Source organism: Squalius cephalus (assembly GCF_949319135.1).
Source record: "Squalius cephalus genome assembly, chromosome: 25".
In the NCBI taxonomy this organism is placed as follows: Eukaryota; Metazoa; Chordata; class Actinopteri; order Cypriniformes; family Leuciscidae; genus Squalius; species Squalius cephalus.
The window spans coordinates 30,023,756-30,045,341 of NC_137146.1; the positions used below are offsets into that span (position 1 = coordinate 30,023,756).

Here is a 21,586-nt window from a genome sequence, read left to right on the forward strand (position 1 = left end):
CTGTTCACTCTGTCGAGTGTGTGTGTGTCCATCAGAGGTCACCCTAACACTGTTCACTCTGTCGAGTGTGTGTGTGTCCATCAGAGGTCACTCTAACACTGTTCACTCTGTCGAGTGTGTGTGTGTCCATCAGAGGTCACCCTAACACTGTTCACTCTGTCGAGTGTGTGTGTGTGTCCATCAGAGGTCACCCTAACACTGTTCACTCTGTCGAGTGTGTGTGTGTGTCCATCAGAGGTCACCCTAACACTGTTCACTCTGTCGAGTGTGTGTGTGTGTCCATCAGAGGTCACCCTAACACTGTTCACTCTGTCGAGTGTGTGTGTGTGTGTGTCCATCAGAGGTCACCCTAACACTGTTCACTCTGTCGAGTGTGTGTCTGTCCATCAGAGGTCACTCTAACACTGTTCACTCTGTCGAGTGTGTGTGTGTGTCCATCAGAGGTCACCCTAACACTGTTCACTCTGTCGAGTGTGTGTGTGTGTGTGTCCATCAGAGGTCACCCTAACACTGTTCAATCTGTCGAGTGTGTGTCTGTCCATCAGAGGTCACCCTAACACTGTTCACTCTGTCGAGTGTGTGTGTGTGTCCATCAGAGGTCACCCTAACACTGTTCACTCTGTCGAGTGTGTGTGTCCATCAGAGGTCACTCTAACACTGTTCACTCTGTCGAGTGTGTGTCTGTCCATCAGAGGTCACTCTAACACTGTTCACTCTGTCGAGTGTGTGTGTGTGTCCATCAGAGGTCACCCTAACACTGTTCACTCTGTCGAGTGTGTGTGTGTGTGTGTCCATCAGAGGTCACCCTAACACTGTTCAATCTGTCGAGTGTGTGTCTGTCCATCAGAGGTCACCCTAACACTGTTCACTCTGTCGAGTGTGTGTCCATCAGAGGTCACCCTAACACTGTTCACTCTGTCGAGTGTGTGTGTCCATCAGAGGTCACTCTAACACTGTTCACTCTGTCGAGTGTGTGTCTGTCCATCAGAGGTCACCCTAACACTGTTCACTCTGTCGAGTGTGTGTGTGTGTGTCCATCAGAGGTCACTCTAACACTGTTCACTCTGTCGAGTGTGTGTGTGTGTCCATCAGAGGTCACCCTAACACTGTTCACTCTGTCGAGTGTGTGTGTGTGTGTGTCCATCAGAGGTCACCCTAACACTGTTCACTCTGTCGAGTGTGTGTGTCCATCAGAGGTCACCCTAACACTGTTCACTCTGTCGAGTGTGTGTCTGTCCATCAGAGGTCACCCTAACACTGTTCACTCTGTCGAGTGTGTGTGTGTGTCCATCAGAGGTCACCCTAACACTGTTCACTCTGTCGAGTGTGTGTGTGTCCATCAGAGGTCACCCTAACACTGTTCACTCTGTCGAGTGTGTGTGTGTGTCCATCAGAGGTCACCCTAACACTGTTCACTCTGTCGAGTGTGTGTGTCCATCAGAGGTCACCCTAACACTGTTCACTCTGTCGAGTGTGTGTGTGTCCATCAGAGGTCACCCTAACACTGTTCACTCTGTCGAGTGTGTGTGTCCATCAGAGGTCACTCTAACACTGTTCACTCTGTCGAGTGTGTGTGTGTGTCCATCAGAGGTCACCCTAACACTGTTCACTCTGTCGAGTGTGTGTGTGTCCATCAGAGGTGACCCTAACACTGTTCACTCTGTCGAGTGTGTGTGTGTCCATCAGAGGTCACCCTAACACTGTTCACTCTGTCGAGTGTGTGTGTGTCCATCAGAGGTCACTCTAACACTGTTCACTCTGTCGAGTGTGTGTGTGTGTCCATCAGAGGTCACCCTAACACTGTTCACTCTGTCGAGTGTGTGTGTGTCCATCAGAGGTCACCCTAACACTGTTCACTCTGTCGAGTGTGTGTGTGTCCATCAGAGGTCACCCTAACACTGTTCACTCTGTCGAGTGTGTGTGTGTCCATCAGAGGTCACCCTAACACTGTTCACTCTGTCGAGTGTGTGTGTGTCCATCAGAGGTCACCCTAACACTGTTCACTCTGTCGAGTGTGTGTGTCCATCAGAGGTCACTCTAACACTGTTCACTCTGTCGAGTGTGTGTCTGTCCATCAGAGGTCACTCTAACACTGTTCACTCTGTCGAGTGTGTGTGTGTGTCCATCAGAGGTCACCCTAACACTGTTCACTCTGTCGAGTGTGTGTGTGTGTGTGTCCATCAGAGGTCACCCTAACACTGTTCAATCTGTCGAGTGTGTGTCTGTCCATCAGAGGTCACCCTAACACTGTTCACTCTGTCGAGTGTGTGTGTGTGTCCATCAGAGGTCACCCTAACACTGTTCACTCTGTCGAGTGTGTGTGTGTCCATCAGAGGTCACCCTAACACTGTTCACTCTGTCGAGTGTGTGTGTCCATCAGAGGTCACCCTAACACTGTTCACTCTGTCGAGTGTGTGTGTGTCCATCAGAGGTCACCCTAACACTCTTCACTCTGTCGAGTGTGTGTGTGTCCATCAGAGGTCACCCTAACACTGTTCACTCTGTCGAGTGTGTGTGTGTCCATCAGAGGTCACCCTAACACTGTTCACTCTGTCGAGTGTGTGTGTGTCCATCAGAGGTCACCCTAACACTGTTCACTCTGTCGAGTGTGTGTGTGTGTCCATCAGTGGTCACCCTAACACTGTTCACTCTGTCGAGTGTGTGTGTGTGTCCATCAGAGGTCACCCTAACACTGTTCACTCTGTCGTGTGTGTGTGTGTGTGTCCATCAGAGGTCACCCTAACACTGTTCACTCTGTCGAGTGTGTGTGTGTGTGTCCATCAGAGGTCACCCTAACACTGTTCACTCTGTCGAGTGTGTGTGTGTGTCCATCAGAGGTCACCCTAACACTGTTCACTCTGTCGAGTGTGTGTGTGTGTCCATCAGAGGTCACTCTAACACTGTTCACTCTGTCGAGTGTGTGTGTGTGTCCATCAGAGGTCACCCTAACACTGTTCACTCTGTCGAGTGTGTGTGTGTCCATCAGAGGTCACCCTAACACTGTTCACTCTGTCGAGTGTGTGTGTGTGTCCATCAGAGGTCACCCTAACACTGTTCACTCTGTCGTGTGTGTGTGTGTCCATCAGAGGTCACCCTAACACTGTTCACTCTGTCGAGTGTGTGTGTGTGTCCATCAGAGGTCACCCTAACACTGTTCACTCTGTTGAGTGTGTGTGTGTCCATCAGAGGTCACCCTAACACTGTTCACTCTGTCGAGTGTGTGTGTGTCCATCAGAGGTCACCCTAACACTGTTCACTCTGTTGAGTGTGTGTGTGTCCATCAGAGGTCACTCTAACACTGTTCACTCTGTCGAGTGTTTGTGTGTGTCCATCAGAGGTCACCCTAACACTGTTCACTCTGTCGAGTGTGTGTGTGTCCATCAGAGGTCACCCTAACACTGTTCACTCTGTCGTGTGTGTGTGTGTCCATCAGAGGTCACCCTAACACTGTTCACTCTGTCGAGTGTGTGTGTGTCCATCAGAGGTGACCCTAACACTGTTCACTCTGTCGAGTGTGTGTGTGTCCATCAGAGGTCACCCTAACACTGTTCACTCTGTCGAGTGTGTGTCTGTCCATCAGAGGTCACCCTAACACTGTTCACTCTGTCGAGTGTGTGTGTGTGTCCATCAGAGGTCACCCTAACACTGTTCACTCTGTCGTGTGTGTGTGTGTCCATCAGAGGTCACCCTAACACTGTTCACTCTGTCGAGTGTGTGTGTGTCCATCAGAGGTCACCCTAACACTGTTCACTCTGTCGAGTGTGTGTGTGTGTCCATCAGAGGTCACCCTAACAGTGTTCACTCTGTCGAGTGTGTGTGTGTCCATCAGAGGTCACCCTAACAGTGTTCACTCTGTCGAGTGTGTGTGTGTCCATCAGAGGTCACTCTAACACTGTTCACTCTGTCGAGTGTGTGTGTGTGTCCATCAGAGGTCACCCTAACACTGTTCACTCTGTCGAGTGTGTGTGTGTCCATCAGAGGTCACCCTAACACTGTTCACTCTGTCGTGTGTGTGTGTGTCCATCAGAGGTCACCCTAACACTGTTCACTCTGTCGAGTGTGTGTGTGTCCATCAGAGGTCACCCTAACACTGTTCACTCTGTCGAGTGTGTGTGTGTCCATCAGAGGTCACCCTAACACTGTTCACTCTGTCGAGTGTGTGTGTCCATCAGAGGTCACCCTAACACTGTTCACTCTGTCGAGTGTGTGTGTGTGTGTCCATCAGAGGTCACCCTAACACTGTTCACTCTGTCGAGTGTGTGTGTGTGTCCATCAGAGGTCACCCTAACACTGTTCACTCTGTTGAGTGTGTGTGTGTCCATCAGAGGTCACCCTAACACTGTTCACTCTGTCGAGTGTGTGTGTGTGTCCATCAGAGGTCACCCTAACACTGTTCACTCTGTCGAGTGTGTGTGTGTGTCCATCAGAGGTCACCCTAACACTGTTCACTCTGTTGAGTGTGTGTGTGTCCATCAGAGGTCACCCTAACACTGTTCACTCTGTCGAGTGTGTGTGTGTGTGTCCATCAGAGGTCACCCTAACACTGTTCACTCTGTCGAGTGTGTGTGTGTGTCCATCAGAGGTCACCCTAACACTGTTCACTCTGTTGAGTGTGTGTGTGTGTCCATCAGAGGTCACCCTAACACTGTTCACTCTGTCGAGTGTGTGTGTGTGTCCATCAGAGGTCACCCTAACACTGTTCACTCTGTCGAGTGTGTGTGTGTGTCCATCAGAGGTCACCCTAACACTGTTCACTCTGTTGAGTGTGTGTGTGTCCATCAGAGGTCACCCTAACACTGTTCACTCTGTCGAGTGTGTGTGTGTGTGTCCATCAGAGGTCACCCTAACACTGTTCACTCTGTCGAGTGTGTGTGTGTCCATCAGAGGTCACCCTAACACTGTTCACTCTGTCGAGTGTGTGTGTGTGTCCATCAGAGGTCACTCTAACACTGTTCACTCTGTCGAGTGTGTGTGTGTGTCCATCAGAGGTCACTCTAACACTGTTCACTCTGTCGAGTGTGTGTGTGTCCATCAGAGGTCACCCTAACACTGTTCACTCTGTCGAGTGTGTGTGTCCATCAGAGGTCACCCTAACACTGTTCACTCTGTCGAGTGTGTGTGTGTCCATCAGAGGTCACCCTAACACTGTTCACTCTGTCGAGTGTGTGTGTGTGTCCATCAGAGGTCACCCTAACACTGTTCACTCTGTCGAGTGTGTGTGTGTGTGTGTGTCCATCAGAGGTCACCCTAACACTGTTCACTCTGTCGAGTGTGTGTTTATGTCCATCAGAGGTCACCCTAACACTGTTCACTCTGTCGAGTGTGTGTGTGTGTCCATCAGAGGTCACCCTAACACTGTTCACTCTGTCGAGTATGTGTGTGTCCATCAGAGGTCACCCTAACACTGTTCACTCTGTCGAGTGTGTGTGTGTGTCCATCAGAGGTCACCCTAACACTGTTCACTCTGTCGAGTGTGTGTGTGTGTCCATCAGAGGTCACCCTAACACTGTTCACTCTGTCGAGTGTGTGTGTGTGTCCATCAGAGGTCACCCTAACACTGTTCACTCTGTCGAGTGTGTGTGTGTCCATCAGAGGTCACCCTAACACTGTTCACTCTGTCGAGTGTGTGTGTGTCCATCAGAGGTCACCCTAACACTGTTCACTCTGTCAAGTGTGTGTGTGTCCATCTGAGGTCACCCTAACACTGTTCACTCTGTCGAGTGTGTGTGTGTCCATCAGAGGTCACTCTAACTCTGTTCACTCTGTCGAGTGTGTGTGTGTGTGTGTGTGTGTGTGTGTGTGTGTGTCCATCAGAGGTCACCCTAACACTGTTCACTCTGTCGAGTGTGTGTGTGTCCATCAGAGGTCACCCTAACACTGTTCACTCTGTCGAGTGTGTGTGTGTCCATCAGAGGTCACCCTAACACTGTTCACTCTGTCAAGTGTGTGTGTGTCCATCTGAGGTCACCCTAACACTGTTCACTCTGTCGAGTGTGTGTGTGTCCATCAGAGGTCACTCTAACTCTGTTCACTCTGTCGAGTGTGTGTGTGTGTGTGTGTGTGTGTGTGTGTGTGTGTGTGTGTCCATCAGAGGTCACCCTAACACTGTTCACTCTGTCGAGTGTGTGTGTGTCCATCAGAGGTCACTCTAACTCTGTTCACTCTGTCGAGTGTGTGTGTGTGTGTGTGTGTGTGTGTGTGTGTGTGTGTGTGTGTCCATCAGAGGTCACCCTAACACTGTTCACTCTGTCGAGTGTGTGTGTGTCCATCAGAGGTCACCCTAACACTGTTCACTCTGTCGAGTGTGTGTGTGTGTCCATCAGAGGTCACCCTAACACTCTTCACTCTGTCGAGTGTGTGTGTGTGTGTGTGTGTGTGTGTCCATCAGAGGTCACTCTAACTCTGTTCACTCTGTCGAGTGTCTGTGTGTGTGTGTGTGTCCATCAGAGGTCACTCTAACACTTTTCACTTTGTAACACAATCGCTGCTTATCCTCTTATCCCTGTCTAAATTGCTCGTCTCTCTCTGGATCTGATGAGCCGCTGTCTGGGACATGATCCAATTTCTCTGAAGTGTCGAATTTTCCCGGGTCAGTTGACACAATGAGAGGGTAAAGAGGTAAGCCTGATGCATTGTGGGACGTTTACTCACCGGAGGTCCTCTCGGTCCGGGTGAGCCTTTCTGGCCAGCGGCTCCTCTTGCACCCTAAACCCCCCGACACCAGATCCACAGCGTTACACACACACACACTGATGGTGTGTGAGTTAAAGATATTATTCTTACACATGACCGTTTTTAACCTTGTTTATTTATCTCACACATTTAAAAATGGGTGAATTTCACAAAACCTGTCAGACAAATTTCATTACAAAATCACAAGAAATAATGTTTTGCATAACTTAAATGTTTTGGCACCATTCATATGTTTCACACTGTGGCATTATAAAACATAAATACATTACTTAATTTTATTTTAACACTTTACAATAAGGTTTCATTTGTTAACACTAGTTAATGTATTAACTAACATTAACTAACAGTGAGCAATACATTTATTGCAGTATTTATTAATATTTGTTAAGTAAGGGATAATGTATCCAGCCGGTTGTTATCTCAGAATAAACCTGACAGGGTGATCAGGATCAGGTCTCCATCAGCCTGAAGGTAGTTTTTTCTGAGAACACACATACACACACACACACACACACACACACACACACACACACACACACACACACACACACACACACACACACACACACACAAACACACCTGAAGGGGGTTTGGGGTTTATTCTGAGATCTCACACACACACACACACACACACACACACACACACACACACACACCTGAAGGGGGTTTGGGATTTATTCTGAGATCACACACACACACACACACACACACATCTGAAGGGGGTTTGGGGTTTATTCTGAGATCTCACACACACACACACACACACACACACACACACACACACCTGAAGGGGGTTTGGGATTTATTCTGAGATCACACACACACACACACACACACACACACACACACACATCTGAAGGGGGTTTGGGGTTTATTCTGAGATCTCTCACACACACACACACACACACCTGAAGGGGGTTCGGGGTTTATTCTGAGATCACACACACACACACTCCTGAAGGGGTTTATTCTGAGAGAACAACCAGCTGGATGTACATTATCCGCTTATTACACGGATACTTGCCACATAAGTAAATAAATTAGACACGAAATATTGATCTGAGTCGAAATATTTTATTAGCTCTTTAAAACGCAAATTTTCTGCGGAGAGAGCAATGTCAGCGGCGAGATCAAACTAGACGGACATTTAAGAGATACGGTATACAGTCATAACACTTATTACACAGCATTTCAACACATTAATAATTAAGGAGATTAGAGATATTGATTTGAAATTAAACTGTTTTAAAATTGTACCTGTTTGTATCTCATAATCCAACAGTGAACAAAACAATAGTCACAAAATGGCCGCCGCTGCGTTTGTGTGAAACGAGAGAGAGCGAGTCCACGATACTGGATGGCATAATTAAATAACTGTACACAAAATATTGATTCGACTGAGTTTTAATATTTTATTAGCTCACCAAATGCAAAACTTCCACGAAGAAAAGCCGCTCCTAGCGAGCAAGCGTATATAGCCTACGTATAGTTGTATAAAAATACAGCTGTTCATTCTGTGTTCATGTTAGTTCACAGTGCATTAACTAATGTTAACAGATACAAAATTTAATTTTCATAATGTATAATTAAATGAAAGCAACCGTAACTAAGATTAATAAATGCTGCAGAAGTATTGTTCATTATAAAGTAGTTAACTAATGTTAACAGATAAAACATTTTATTATTTTACAATACAATAAAACAGTGTTATTGTTTATTATTATTATTAATAAAAGCTAAGCAGTAAAATGTATAACACTGAAACTGACTTATATATAGATATATATATATATATATATATATTCACCTAAACTGATTGATTGATTGATTGATTGATTGACACAAGTTGTGGTGTGTGTGTGTGTGTGTGTGTGTGTGTGTGTGTGTGTGTGTGTGTGTGTGTGTGTGTGTGTGTGTGTGTGTGTGTGTGTGTTCATACCTGCGCTCCGATCGCTCCTGCTTCACCGGGAAATCCACGGATTCCCTGGAGAGAACAAGATCCGTCAGCGGCACGCTTCATGCCCTTGTGTTTCACACACACACACACACCGTCGAGATCAAGTCCCAATATACTTTCATCATTCATCATTTTACAGGATTACCGGGATGCCACTCAAGTAATCCTACGCTCTGGAAAAGCTATTGCTGTAATGGTTGCCTGCCAAGAAAAGGACACAATTGACTTTCTGACATTCACACATATTCAGTGTCTGTTTTTCTCGCCCACTAAAAGACTTTAATTGAGATCCATTAAAAACTTCCTTCATCATCTGCTTCTGTTGAGGCTCCAGTGAGAGTCAGTGATGATCCTCATATTACAGTAGAACGAAGTCATTACGCACAGAAAAACAAAAACTGCACTGTTAATATTTTCCGCAAAAGTCTGACTATCATACTCTTTCTCGAAGATTTAAAAACACGTCTGCTGATGTTTTTACTCCTGTAAAAGGCACTTTTAATATCTCAAAATATCTCATGTTTAAGTTTAATTAGTAATTTACTTGGTAAATGACTTTTAATGACTTTATCATTAATATTATTATTGTAAACATATTATTTATATACATTTATAATTTATATGAAAATATATTATTTATGTATTTATTCATTTCTTTATCAAATTATAAGATTATAAATGAGAATCACTATTGAAAATAATGGGAATTAGCTCGAAATGACCGCAAGGCCCTTTTTAATACCTCAAAAACATCAAAATTAAAGTATGCTGGTAGTTTTAATGGATTTAAATAGATTATTTATAAATGTATATATGCATTAAACATATTATTATTGCTATTGTTCATATATATATAATTTAGTATATGTACATCAGAGGTAACATATAAATATACGTTAATATATATATATATATATATATATATATATATATATATATATATATATATATATATATATATATATATATATGTTTATATGGACAAGTATTTATTCATTCAACATCAACAACAACAACAAAAAAATACTACAGTAATGAGAATCTAATAAGAATCATAAATGATGGGAATTGAGAATTAGCTAAAAAGTTAAAAAGCTCTTTTATACCTCAAAATATCTCATATTTTACATTAAAGTATCAAAATGCATATTTAAATAACATGCATTAGCTGTTCTCTTTAAAAAAAAGTTGCATTACTTCTTTTAGTGCATTTGTGCATTAAAAATGGAAAATACTTTAACAGATGAGTGAACGTTCTGTTAAAACCTAAAACAACCACTATTTACTCCAAAAATGAAATACGAGAACCAAACGCCTCTTCCTTCCTGCCACAGACTCAATAACAACTTCAAGATACCCTGATGAGGATCTAAAAAAGGAAATGTCATTTGTCTTTTACTAGAAAACAAAGTGGGCTTTAGTTTTAGTGGGTCCCGCATTAGAGCAGCTTCACAACATTCATCTTTTTTCAGCACCTGCGGTTGTTGCCCAAATGTTTGTGTTCACAAAAATGAATCATCTGTTGTAGCTTCATAAGACTGAATAACAGGCCTAAGAACAGTGTGGAGGAAAAATCAAGGTTCCTAGAGATTACACAAGCAAGGCTATAGTCACACAGCTTTGAAATGGAGATTCCTGCATATTATCTAACCTTAATAAGTCATTCATAATGAGTGGCCATCGATTGCGTTTCACTCAAAGGCTCTTCTTCTTTCAGAGAAGCTGAATTACATTAAAAAAAAACTTCTGAGGCCATCGCAGGTTTAATTTGAGAGGAAACACTAAAGAAATGTAAGAGTACAGGAAGTAGAGCGAGACTGTAAATGTAATTACCTGCAGGATGAAAGGAGTCACACATGACCAGAAAAATGAGTCAAGTGTTAATTTGCCAGGTTGAGATGTAATGATTAGTAGCAGAAAATGTCTTATTAGCAAATCACAGCAAAGCTTTCAAGGGCAAAGCCAAATGGATTGAGGATTGAGGCCGCGTCACGCGTGTGCTTCAGTGCAGGAGGATTGAGGCCGAGTCACGCGTGTGCTTGAGTGCAGGAGGATTGAGGCCGCGTCACGCGTGTGCTTCAGTGCAGGAGGATTGAGGCCGCGTCACGCGTGTGCTTCAGTGCAGGAGGATTGAGGCCGAGTCACGCGTGTGCTTGAGTGCAGGAGGATTGAGGCCACGTCACGAGTGTGCTTCAGTGCAGGAGGATTGAGGCCGCGTCACGCGTGTGCTTCAGTGCAGGAGGATTGAGGCCGCGTCACGCGTGTGCTTCAGTGCAGGAGGATTGAGGTCGCGTCACGCGTGTGCTTCAGCGCAGGAGGATTGAGGTCGCGTCACGCGTGTGCTTCAGTGCAGGAGGATTGAGGTCGCGTCACGCGTGTGCTTCAGCGCAGGAGGATTGAGGCCACGTCACGCGTGTGCTTCAGTGCAGGAGGATTGAGGTCGCGTCACGCGTGGGCTTCAGAGTAGGAGGATTGAGGCCACGTCACGCGTGTGCTTCAGAGTAGGAGGATTGAGGCCACGTCACGAGTGTGCTTCAGTGCAGGAGGATTGAGGCCGCGTCACGCGTGTGCTTCAGTGCAGGAGGATTGAGGCCGCATCACGCGTGTGCTTCAGTGCAGGAGGATTGAGGCCGCGTCACGCGTGTGCTTCAGTGCAGGAGGATTGAGGCCGCGTCACGCGTGTGCTTCAGTGCAGGAGGATTGAGGCCACGTCACGCGTGTGTTTCAGTGCAGGAGGATTGAGGCCACGTCACGCGTGTGCTTCAGTGCAGGAGGATTGAGGTCGCGTCACGCGTGTGCTTCAGTGCAGGAGGATTGAGGCCGCGTCACGCGTGTGCTTCAGTGCAGGAGGATTGAGGCCGCGTCACGCGTGTGCTTCAGTGCAGGAGGATTGAGGCCGCGTCACGCGTGTGCTTCAGTGCAGGAGGATTGAGGCCGAGTCACGTGTGTGCTTCAGTGCAGGAGGATTGAGGCCGCGTCACGTGTGTGTTTCAGCGCAGGAGGATTGAGGCCACGTCACGCGTGTGCTCCAGTGCAGGAGGATTGAGGCCGCGTCACGTGTGTGTTTCAGCGCAGGAGGATTGAGGCCGCGTCACGCGTGTGCTTCAGCGCAGGAGGATTGAGGCCGCGTCACGCGTGTGCTTCAGCGCAGGAGGATTGAGGCCGCGTCACGTGTGTGTTTCAGCGCAGGAGGATTGAGGCCGCGTCACGCGTGTGCTTCAGCGCAGGAGGATTGAGGCCGCGTCACGCGTGTGCTTCAGCGCAGGAGGATTGAGGTCGCGTCACGCGTGTGCTTCAGCGCAGGAGGATTGAGGTTGCGTCACGCGTGTGCTTCAGCGCAGGAGGATTGAGGTTGCGTCACGCGTGTGCTTCAGCGCAGGAGGATTGAGGCCACGTCACGCGTGTGCTCCAGTGCAGGAGGATTGAGGCCACGTCACGCGTGTGCTCCAGTGCAGGAGGATTGAGGCCGCGTCACGTGTGTGTTTCAGCGCAGGAGGATTGAGGCCGCGTCACGCGTGTGCTTCAGTGCAGGAGGATTGAGGCCGAGTCACGCGTGTGCTTCAGTGCAGGAGGATTGAGGCCGAGTCACGCGTGTGCTTGAGTGCAGGAGGATTGAGGCCGAGTCACGCGTGTGCTTGAGTGCAGGAGGATTGAGGCCGAGTCACGCGTGTGTTTCAGTGCAGGAGGATTGAGGCCGAGTCACGCGTGTGCTTCAGTGCAGGAGGATTGAGGCCGAGTCACGCGTGTGCTTGAGTGCAGGAGGATTGAGGCCGAGTCACGCGTGTGCTTGAGTGCAGGAGGATTGAGGCCGAGTCACGCGTGTGCTTCAGTGCAGGAGGATTGAGGCCGAGTCACGCGTGTGCTTCAGTGCAGGAGGATTGAGGCCGCGTCACGTGTGTGTTTCAGCGCAGGAGGATTGAGGCCACGTCACGCGTGTGCTCCAGTGCAGGAGGATTGAGGCCGCGTCACGTGTGTGTTTCAGCGCAGGAGGATTGAGGCCGCGTCACGCGTGTGCTTCAGTGCAGGAGGATTGAGGCCGCGTCACGCGTGTGTTTCAGCGCAGGAGGATTGAGGCCGCGTCACGCGTGTGCTTCAGTGCAGGAGGATTGAGGCCGCGTCACGCGTGTGCTTCAGCGCAGGAGGATTGAGGCCGCGTCACGTGTGTGTTTCAGCGCAGGAGGATTGAGGCCGCGTCACGCGTGTGCTTCAGTGCAGGAGGATTGAGGCCGCGTCACGCGTGTGCTTCAGCGCAGGAGGATTGAGGCCGCGTCACGCGTGTGCTTCAGCGCAGGAGGATTGAGGTCGCGTCACGCGTGTGCTTCAGCGCAGGAGGATTGAGGTCGCGTCACGCGTGTGCTTCAGCGCAGGAGGATTGAGGCCACGTCACGCGTGTGCTCCAGTGCAGGAGGATTGAGGCCGCGTCACGTGTGTGTTTCAGCGCAGGAGGATTGAGGCCGCGTCACGCGTGTGCTTCAGTGAAGGAGGATTGAGGCCGAGTCACGCGTGTGCTTCAGTGCAGGAGGATTGAGGCCGAGTCACGCGTGTGCTTCAGTGCAGGAGGATTGAGGCCGAGTCACGCGTGTGCTCCAGTGCAGGAGGATTGAGGCCGCGTCACGTGTGTGTTTCAGCGCAGGAGGATTGAGGCCGCGTCACGCGTGTGCTTCAGTGAAGGAGGATTGAGGCCGAGTCACGCGTGTGCTTCAGTGCAGGAGGATTGAGGCCGAGTCACGCGTGTGCTTGAGTGCAGGAGGATTGAGGCCGAGTCACGCGTGTGCTTGAGTGCAGGAGGATTGAGGCCGTGTCACGCGTGTGCTTCAGTGCAGGAGGATTGAGGCCGAGTCACGCGTGTGCTCCAGCGCAGGAGGATTGAGGCCACGTCACGCGTGTGTTTCAGTGCAGGAGGATTGAGGCCGTGTCACGCGTGTGCTTCAGTGCAGGAGGATTGAGGCCGAGTCACGCGTGTGCTCCAGCGCAGGAGGATTGAGGCCGAGTCACGCGTGTGCTTCAGCGCAGGAGGATTGAGGCCACGTCACGCGTGTGCTCCAGTGCAGGAGGATTGAGGCCGCGTCACGTGTGTGTTTCAGCGCAGGAGGATTGAGGCCGCGTCACGCGTGTGCTTCAGTGAAGGAGGATTGAGGCCGAGTCACGCGTGTGCTTCAGTGCAGGAGGATTGAGGCCGAGTCACGCGTGTGCTTGAGTGCAGGAGGATTGAGGCCGAGTCACGCGTGTGCTTGAGTGCAGGAGGATTGAGGCCGTGTCACGCGTGTGCTTCAGTGCAGGAGGATTGAGGCCGAGTCACGCGTGTGCTCCAGCGCAGGAGGATTGAGGCCACGTCACGCGTGTGTTTCAGTGCAGGAGGATTGAGGCAGAGTCACGCGTGTGCTTGAGTGCAGGAGGATTGAGGCCACGTCACGAGTGTGCTTCAGTGCAGGAGGATTGAGGCCACGTCACGCGTGTGTTTCAGTGCAGGAGGATTGAGGCCGAGTCACGCGTGTGCTTGAGTGCAGGAGGATTGAGGCCGCGTCACGCGTGTGTTTCAGTGCAGGAGGATTGAGGCCACGTCACGCGTGTGTTTCAGTGCAGGAGGATTGAGGCCACGTCACGCGTGTGCTTCAGTGCAGGAGGATTGAGGCCGCGTCACGCGTGTGCTTCAGTGCAGGAGGATTGAGGCCGCGTCACGCGTGTGCTCCAGCGCAGGAGGATTGAGGCCACGTCACGAGTGTGTTTCAGTGCAGGAGGATTGAGGCCGCGTCACACGTGTGCTTGAGTGCAGGAGGATTGAGGCCACGTCACGCGTGTGTTTCAGTGCAGGAGGATTGAGGCCACGTCACGCGTGTGTTTCAGTGCAGGAGGATTGAGGCCATGTCACGCGTGTGCTTGAGTGCAGGAGGATTGAGGCCGCGTCACGCGTGTGCTTCAGTGCAGGAGGATTGAGGCCGCGTCACGCGTGTGCTTCAGTGCAGGAGGATTGAGGTTGCGTCACGCGTGTGTTTCAGTGCAGGAGGATTGAGGCCGCGTCACGAGTGTGCTCCAGTGCAGGAGGATTGAGGCCACGTCACGAGTGTGCTTCAGTGCAGGAGGATTGAGGCCGCGTCACGCGTGTGCTTCAGTGCAGGAGGATTGAGGCCGCGTCACGCGTGTGCTTCAGTGCAGGAGGATTGAGGCCGCGTCACGCGTGTGCTTGAGTGCAGGAGGATTGAGGCCGCGTCACGCGTGTGCTTCAGTGCAGGAGGATTGAGGCCGCGTCACGCGTGTGCTTGAGTGCAGGAGGATTGAGGCCACGTCACGCGTGTGCTTCAGCGCAGGAGGATTGAGGCCACGTCACACGTGTGCTTCAGCGCAGGAGGATTGAGGCCGCGTCACGCGTGTGCTTGAGTGCAGGAGGATTGAGGCCACGTCACGCGTGTGTTTCAGTGCAGGAGGATTGAGGCCACGTCACGCGTGTGCTTCAGTGCAGGAGGATTGAGGCCGCGTCACGCGTGTGCTCCAGTGCAGGAGGATTGAGGCCACGTCACGCGTGTGTTTCAGTGCAGGAGGATTGAGGCCGAGTCACGCGTGTGCTTGAGTGCAGGAGGATTGAGGCCGCGTCACGTGTGTGCTTCAGTGCAGGAGGATTGAGGCCGCGTCACGCGTGTGCTTCAGTGCAGGAGGATTGAGGCCGCGTCACGCGTGTGCTCCAGTGCAGGAGGATTGAGGTCGCGTCACGCGTGTGTTTCAGTGCAGGAGGATTGAGGCCGCGTCACGCGTGTGTTTCAGTGCAGGAGGATTGAGGCCGAGTCACGCGTGTGCTTGAGTGCAGGAGGATTGAGGCCACGTCACGCGTGTGCTTCAGTGCAGGAGGATTGAGGCCACGTCACGCGTGTGTTTCAGTGCAGGAGGATTGAGGCCGAGTCACGCGTGTGCTTCAGTGCAGGAGGATTGAGGCCACGTCACGCGTGTGCTTCAGTGCAGGAGGATTGAGGCCGCGTCACGCGTGTGCTTCAGTGCAGGAGGATTGAGGCCGCGTCACGCGTGTGTTTCAGTGCAGGAGGATTGAGGCCACGTCACGAGTGTGCTCCAGTGCAGGAGGATTGAGGTCGCGTCACGCGTGTGTTTCAGTGCAGGAGGATTGAGGCCACGTCACGCGTGTGCTCCAGTGCAGGAGGATTGAGGCCGCGTCACGCGTGTGCTTCAGTGCAGGAGGATTGAGGCCACGTCACGCGTGTGCTTCAGTGCAGGAGGATTGAGGCCACGTCACGCGTGTGTTTCAGTGCAGGAGGATTGAGGCCGAGTCACGCGTGTGCTTCAGTGCAGGAGGATTGAGGCCGTGTCACGCGTGTGCTTCAGTGCAGGAGGATTGAGGCCACGTCACGCGTGTGTTTCAGTGCAGGAGGATTGAGGCCGAGTCACGCTTGTGCTTCAGTGCAGGAGGATTGAGGCCGCGTCACGCGTGTGTTTCAGTGCAGGAGGATTGAGGCCACGTCACGCGTGTGTTTCAGTGCAGGAGGAATGAGGCCGCGTCACGCGTGTGCTCCAGCGCAGGAGGATTGAGGCCACGTCACGCGTGTGCTTCAGCGCAGGAGGATTGAGGCCACGTCACGCGTGTGTTTCAGTGCAGGAGGATTGAGGCCGCGTCACGCGTGTGCTTCAGTGCAGGAGGATTGAGGCCGCGTCACGCGTGTGCTCCAGCGCAGGAGGATTGAGGCAGCGTCACGCGTGTGTTTCAGTGCAGGAGGATTGAGGCCACGTCACGCGTGTGTTTCAGTGCAGGAGGATTGAGGCCGAGTCACGCATGTGCTTCAGTGCAGGAGGATTGAGGCCGCGTCACGCGTGTGCTCCAGCGCAGGAGGATTGAGGCCACGTCACGCGTGTGCTTCAGAGTAGGAGGATTGAGGCCACGTCACGAGTGTGCTTCAGTGCAGGAGGATTGAGGCCGCGTCACGCGTGTGCTTCAGTGCAGGAGGATTGAGGCCGAGTCACGCGTGTGCTCCAGCGCAGGAGGATTGAGGCCACGTCACGCGTGTGTTTCAGTGCAGGAGGATTGAGGCCGCGTCACACGTGTGCTTGAGTGCAGGAGGATTGAGGCCACGTCACGCGTGTGTTTCAGTGCAGGAGGATTGAGGCCGAGTCACGCGTGTGCTTCAGTGCAGGAGGATTGAGGCCGCGTCACGCGTGTGCTTCAGTGCAGGAGGATTGAGGCCGCGTCACGCGTGTGTTTCAGTGCAGGAGGATTGAGGCCGAGTCACGCATGTGCTTCAGTGCTGGAGGATTGAGGCCGAGTCACGCGTGTGCTTCAGTGCAGGAGGATTGAGGCCACGTCACGCGTGTGTTTCAGTGCAGGAGGATTGAGGCCGAGTCACGCATGTGCTTCAGTGCAGGAGGATTGAGGCCGCGTCACGCGTGTGCTCCAGCGCAGGAGGATTGAGGCCACGTCACGCGTGTGCTTCAGAGTAGGAGGATTGAGGCCACGTCACGAGTGTGCTTCAGTGCAGGAGGATTGAGGCCGCGTCACGCGTGTGCTTCAGTGCAGGAGGATTGAGGCCGAGTCACGCGTGTGCTCCAGCGCAGGAGGATTGAGGCCACGTCACGCGTGTGTTTCAGTGCAGGAGGATTGAGGCCGCGTCACACGTGTGCTTGAGTGCAGGAGGATTGAGGCCACGTCACGCGTGTGTTTCAGTGCAGGAGGATTGAGGCCGAGTCACGCGTGTGCTTCAGTGCAGGAGGATTGAGGCCGCGTCACGCGTGTGCTTCAGTGCAGGAGGATTGAGGCCGCGTCACGCGTGTGTTTCAGTGCAGGAGGATTGAGGCCGAGTCACGCATGTGCTTCAGTGCTGGAGGATTGAGGCCGCGTCACGCGTGTGTTTCAGTGCAGGAGGATTGAGGTCGTGTCACGCGTGTGTTTCAGTGCAGGAGGATTGAGGCCGCGTCACGCGTGTGCTTCAGCGCAGGAGGATTGAGGCCGCGTCACGAGTGTGCTTCAGTGCAGGAGGATTGAGGTCGCGTCACGCGTGTGCTTCAGTGCAGGAGGATTGAGGCCACGTCACGCGTGTGCTTCAGTGCAGGAGGATTGAGGCCACGTCACGCGTGTGCTTCAGTGCAGGAGGATTGAGGCCGCGTCACGAGTGTGCTTCAGTGCAGGAGGATTGAGGTCGCGTCACGCGTGTGTTTCAGTGCAGGAGGATTGAGGCCACGTCACGCGTGTGTTTCAGTGCAGGAGGATTGAGGCCGCGTCACGCGTGTGCTTCAGTGCAGGAGGATTGAGGCCGCGTCACGCGTGTGCTTCAGTGCAGGAGGATTGAGGCCGCGTCACGCGTGTGCTCCAGCGCAGGAGGATTGAGGCCACGTCACGCGTGTGCTCCAGCGCAGGAGGATTGAGGTCGCGTCACGCGTGTGCTCCAGCGCAGGAGGATTGAGGCCGCGTCACGCGTGTGCTCCAGTGCAGGAGGATTGAGGCCGCGTCACGCGTGTGCTTCAGTGCAGGAGGATTGAGGCCGCGTCACGAGTGTGCTTCAGTGCAGGAGGATTGAGGTCGCGTCACGCGTGTGTTTCAGTGCAGGAGGATTGAGGCCACGTCACGCGTGTGTTTCAGTGCAGGAGGATTGAGGCCGCGTCACGCGTGTGCTTCAGTGCAGGAGGATTGAGGCCGCGTCACGCGTGTGCTCCAGCGCAGGAGGATTGAGGCCACGTCACGCGTGTGCTTCAGTGCAGGAGGATTGAGGCCACGTCACGCGTGTGCTTCAGAGTAGGAGGATTGAGGCCACGTCACGAGTGTGCTTCAGGCAGTGAGTGGGACCAGTGCTTCATTCAGATTGGCAGACATGCAGTGCTTTATTAAGTGTGTGGGCGACATTAACAAGCTAACCAGGCTTGTATATGTCTGTGCTGTTCTGCCAGTTTCAATAGTCCACTGAGGCTGGATGTTCATTTGACATGCAATTATTTAATCTTGACTGGATGTATGGATTGAACTCAGATGTAGATCAAATATAAAATCCATTTTCTCTCATTTAAGCAGGCAAACAATGCTAATGGTAATTCATTACAGATGTAAAGCTGCCCACATCTGAGGCACATCTGAGGCATGTAATATGTAAGAAACTATAGTGTGAGGGTTCTGTGGAGGATGCTAAACTGCCACAGACTCAAATAAAATAAATGTTTTTTTCTGTCAAATGAACAGGATGTTTTGACTTGCAAACACTTGGCTGTTGTAGATGTTGAGATTGATGGGAATGTCAGATTCCTCATGCTGGCTCTCTCTCCATCGTGCCGCAGATCTGTAAACACTGCGGTGGAAGCAGGGCCTCGCACACACTCATTTTGAGAACAGACTTCTCTACTTACTCTTTTCCTTACCATCCTTTACAATCAAATTTGAGGCTTTATAAATTAAATGTAATATCATATGGGTGGGTTGAGCAACTCTATGGTAATATAATACAAGTTCAATAATATAATACAAGTTCAAACAATAATGGTTTTGACCAAAATCTAGTTTATAAAATGATAAAATTTATAAATATAAGATGATTTAAAATTTAAAATTTTAAATAATTATATTTTTATATTCATTTAAAACATGTTATTATCTTATGTTTAGACTTTAAGAATCCACGTTAGCTTCTTTTCAATCCACCGGGTGAATGAAAATGCAATTTCATTCTCTGAGAAATTCTGGAAAATCAGAAACTGCAACGCTTTTTAGAAATGCAACGGCTTTGCCAGTACACCATTAAAAACACCACAAATTAAACATTGTCATAATTGAATGTCTGAAAATGATGCAACAGCACCAAGTTTTTACTGTAAAAACATACAGCGCTCACATTTATTTAATTAAATCATCACCTCTTGAAGTTTAATAACCCATTAAGCCATATTGCGATCCTGTCCCCAAATTTAAAACCTCTTGAAATAATAATTAAGACTATTCTTATATAATTTAAGACTTTATATGGCCTTAAATTTGACACAGTGCAATTTTTTTAAATTCTGACAGTGCTCATTATGAAGGACTCAGTCAACATGTGCTGAGAATGTTTGTTTGGATTCAAAATTTGGTATTGAACTGCATTTGAATACATGTGACACATATCTAACAAAAGCAGCTTTTGTTAAGCAGGATAAAAGAGGAAGAGCAGCAGAAGCGACTCACTGGAACGCCTTGTGGTCCATCTGCGCCTGGCAGCCCGACGTCTCCTTTCTCTCCCTGAGGAACACACAGCAGATTTGTTGATCAACAATTCATTTTTCAGATCTGAAACACTTTAACTGCGGTGCTCAGAATCACTTTAAAGATGAAAAACTTGCTTAAAATCACTCTCAGAAAAAAGTTAATGCTCCATGAAGGGTTTGAAGTTAAACGAGAAGCGGATTCAGACTTGAATAGAGTATATTACTTTATATTAAAGTGGCTTTGTGTTTGTTTTCTTGCAGAGTTCCAGATCTCACTGGACACATAAAACAGAGCATTTTATAGCAAAACAATCCAGCAGTGCTGTAATTGAAAAGATGTATTCTCCATAGAATCTCATGTCTGTCTTTTCTGTTTTCTTAGTGTTTAGTTCTAATAGGATACACTACTAAGATGCATAAATGCAAAACACATCAGATATATGTAATTGAGAAGCAAAACTGTGCAAGACAATAAGAAAATATATCTTAAGTTTAGTTCTCGCACTGTGTCGGATATGATGCTGTGGCAATGCTCTGCGTGATAGTGTTCTGAAGCATGTGTGAAATTAGTCCAATCAGTCCTAGGCGGGTTATGTCATGACCAGGCAGCTATATATATATATATATACATATATATATATATACAGTGGGGAGAACAAGTATTTGATACACTGCCGATTTTGCAGGTTTTCCTACTTACAAAGCATGTAGAGGTCTGTAATTTTTATCATAGGTACACTTCAACTGTGAGAGACGGAATCTAAAACAAAAATCCAGAAAATCACATTGTATGATTTTTAAATAATTAATTTGCATTTCATTGCATGACATAAGTATTTGATCACCTACCAGTAAGAATTCCGGCTGTCACAGACCTGTACGTTTTTCTTTAAGAAGCCCTTCTGTTCTCCACTCATTACCTGTATTAACTGCACCTGTTTGAACTCGTTACCTGTATAAAAGACACCTGTCCACACACTCAATCAAACAGACTCCAACCTCTCCACAATGGCCCAGACCAGAGAGCTGTGTAAGGACATCAGGGATAAAATTGTAGACCTGCAGAAGGCTGGGATGGGCTACAGGACAATAGGCAAGCAGCTTGGTGAGAAGGCAACAACTGTTGGAGCAATTATTAGAAAATGGAAGAAGTTCAAGATGACGGTCAATCTCCCTCGGTCTGGAGCACCATGCAGTATCTCACCTCGTGGGGCATCAGTGATCATGAGGAAGGTGAGGGATCAGCCCAGAACTACACGGCAGGACCCGGTCAATGACCCGAAGAGAGCTGGGACCACAGTCTCAAAGAAAACCATTAGTAACAAACATGTGGTCTGATGAAACAGACATGTGGTCTGATGAAACAAAAATAGAGCTTTTTGGTCTAAACTCCACTCGCCGTGTTTGGAGGAAGAAGAAGGATGAGTACAACCCCAAGAACACCATCCCAACCATGAAGCATGGAGGTGGAAACATCATTCTTTGGGGATGCATCATTCTTTCTTTTCTGCAAAGGGTACAGAACGACTGCACCGTATTGAGGGGAGGATGGATGGGGCCATGTATCACGAGATCTTGGCCAACAACCTCCTTCCCTCAGTAAGAGCATTGAAGATGGGTCGTGGCTGGGTCTTCCAGAATGACAACGACCCGAAACACACAGCCAGGGCAACTAAGGAGTGGCTCCGTAAGAAGCATCTCAAGGTCCTGGAGTGGCCTAGCCAGTCTCCAGACCTGAACCCAATGGAAAAACTTTGGAGGAGCTGAAAGTCCGTATTGCCC

General features: G+C 49.7%; 1 protein-coding gene across 1 annotated transcript in view; it reads right to left on the reverse strand.

Annotated features, from left to right (window-relative positions):
- LOC307153874 (uncharacterized protein) overlaps positions 1–21,586 on the reverse strand; it is a 139,263-nt gene that overhangs the window by 51,918 nt on the left and 65,759 nt on the right. The window contains exons 18-20 of the mRNA XM_079863627.1: positions 19,785–19,838; positions 8,633–8,677; positions 6,652–6,705 (exon numbers count right to left, since the gene is read on the reverse strand). Coding sequence (XP_079719753.1) covers positions 6,652–6,705; positions 8,633–8,677; positions 19,785–19,838 — 153 coding nt within the window. The remainder of the gene's footprint in view (positions 1–6,651; positions 6,706–8,632; positions 8,678–19,784; positions 19,839–21,586) is intronic.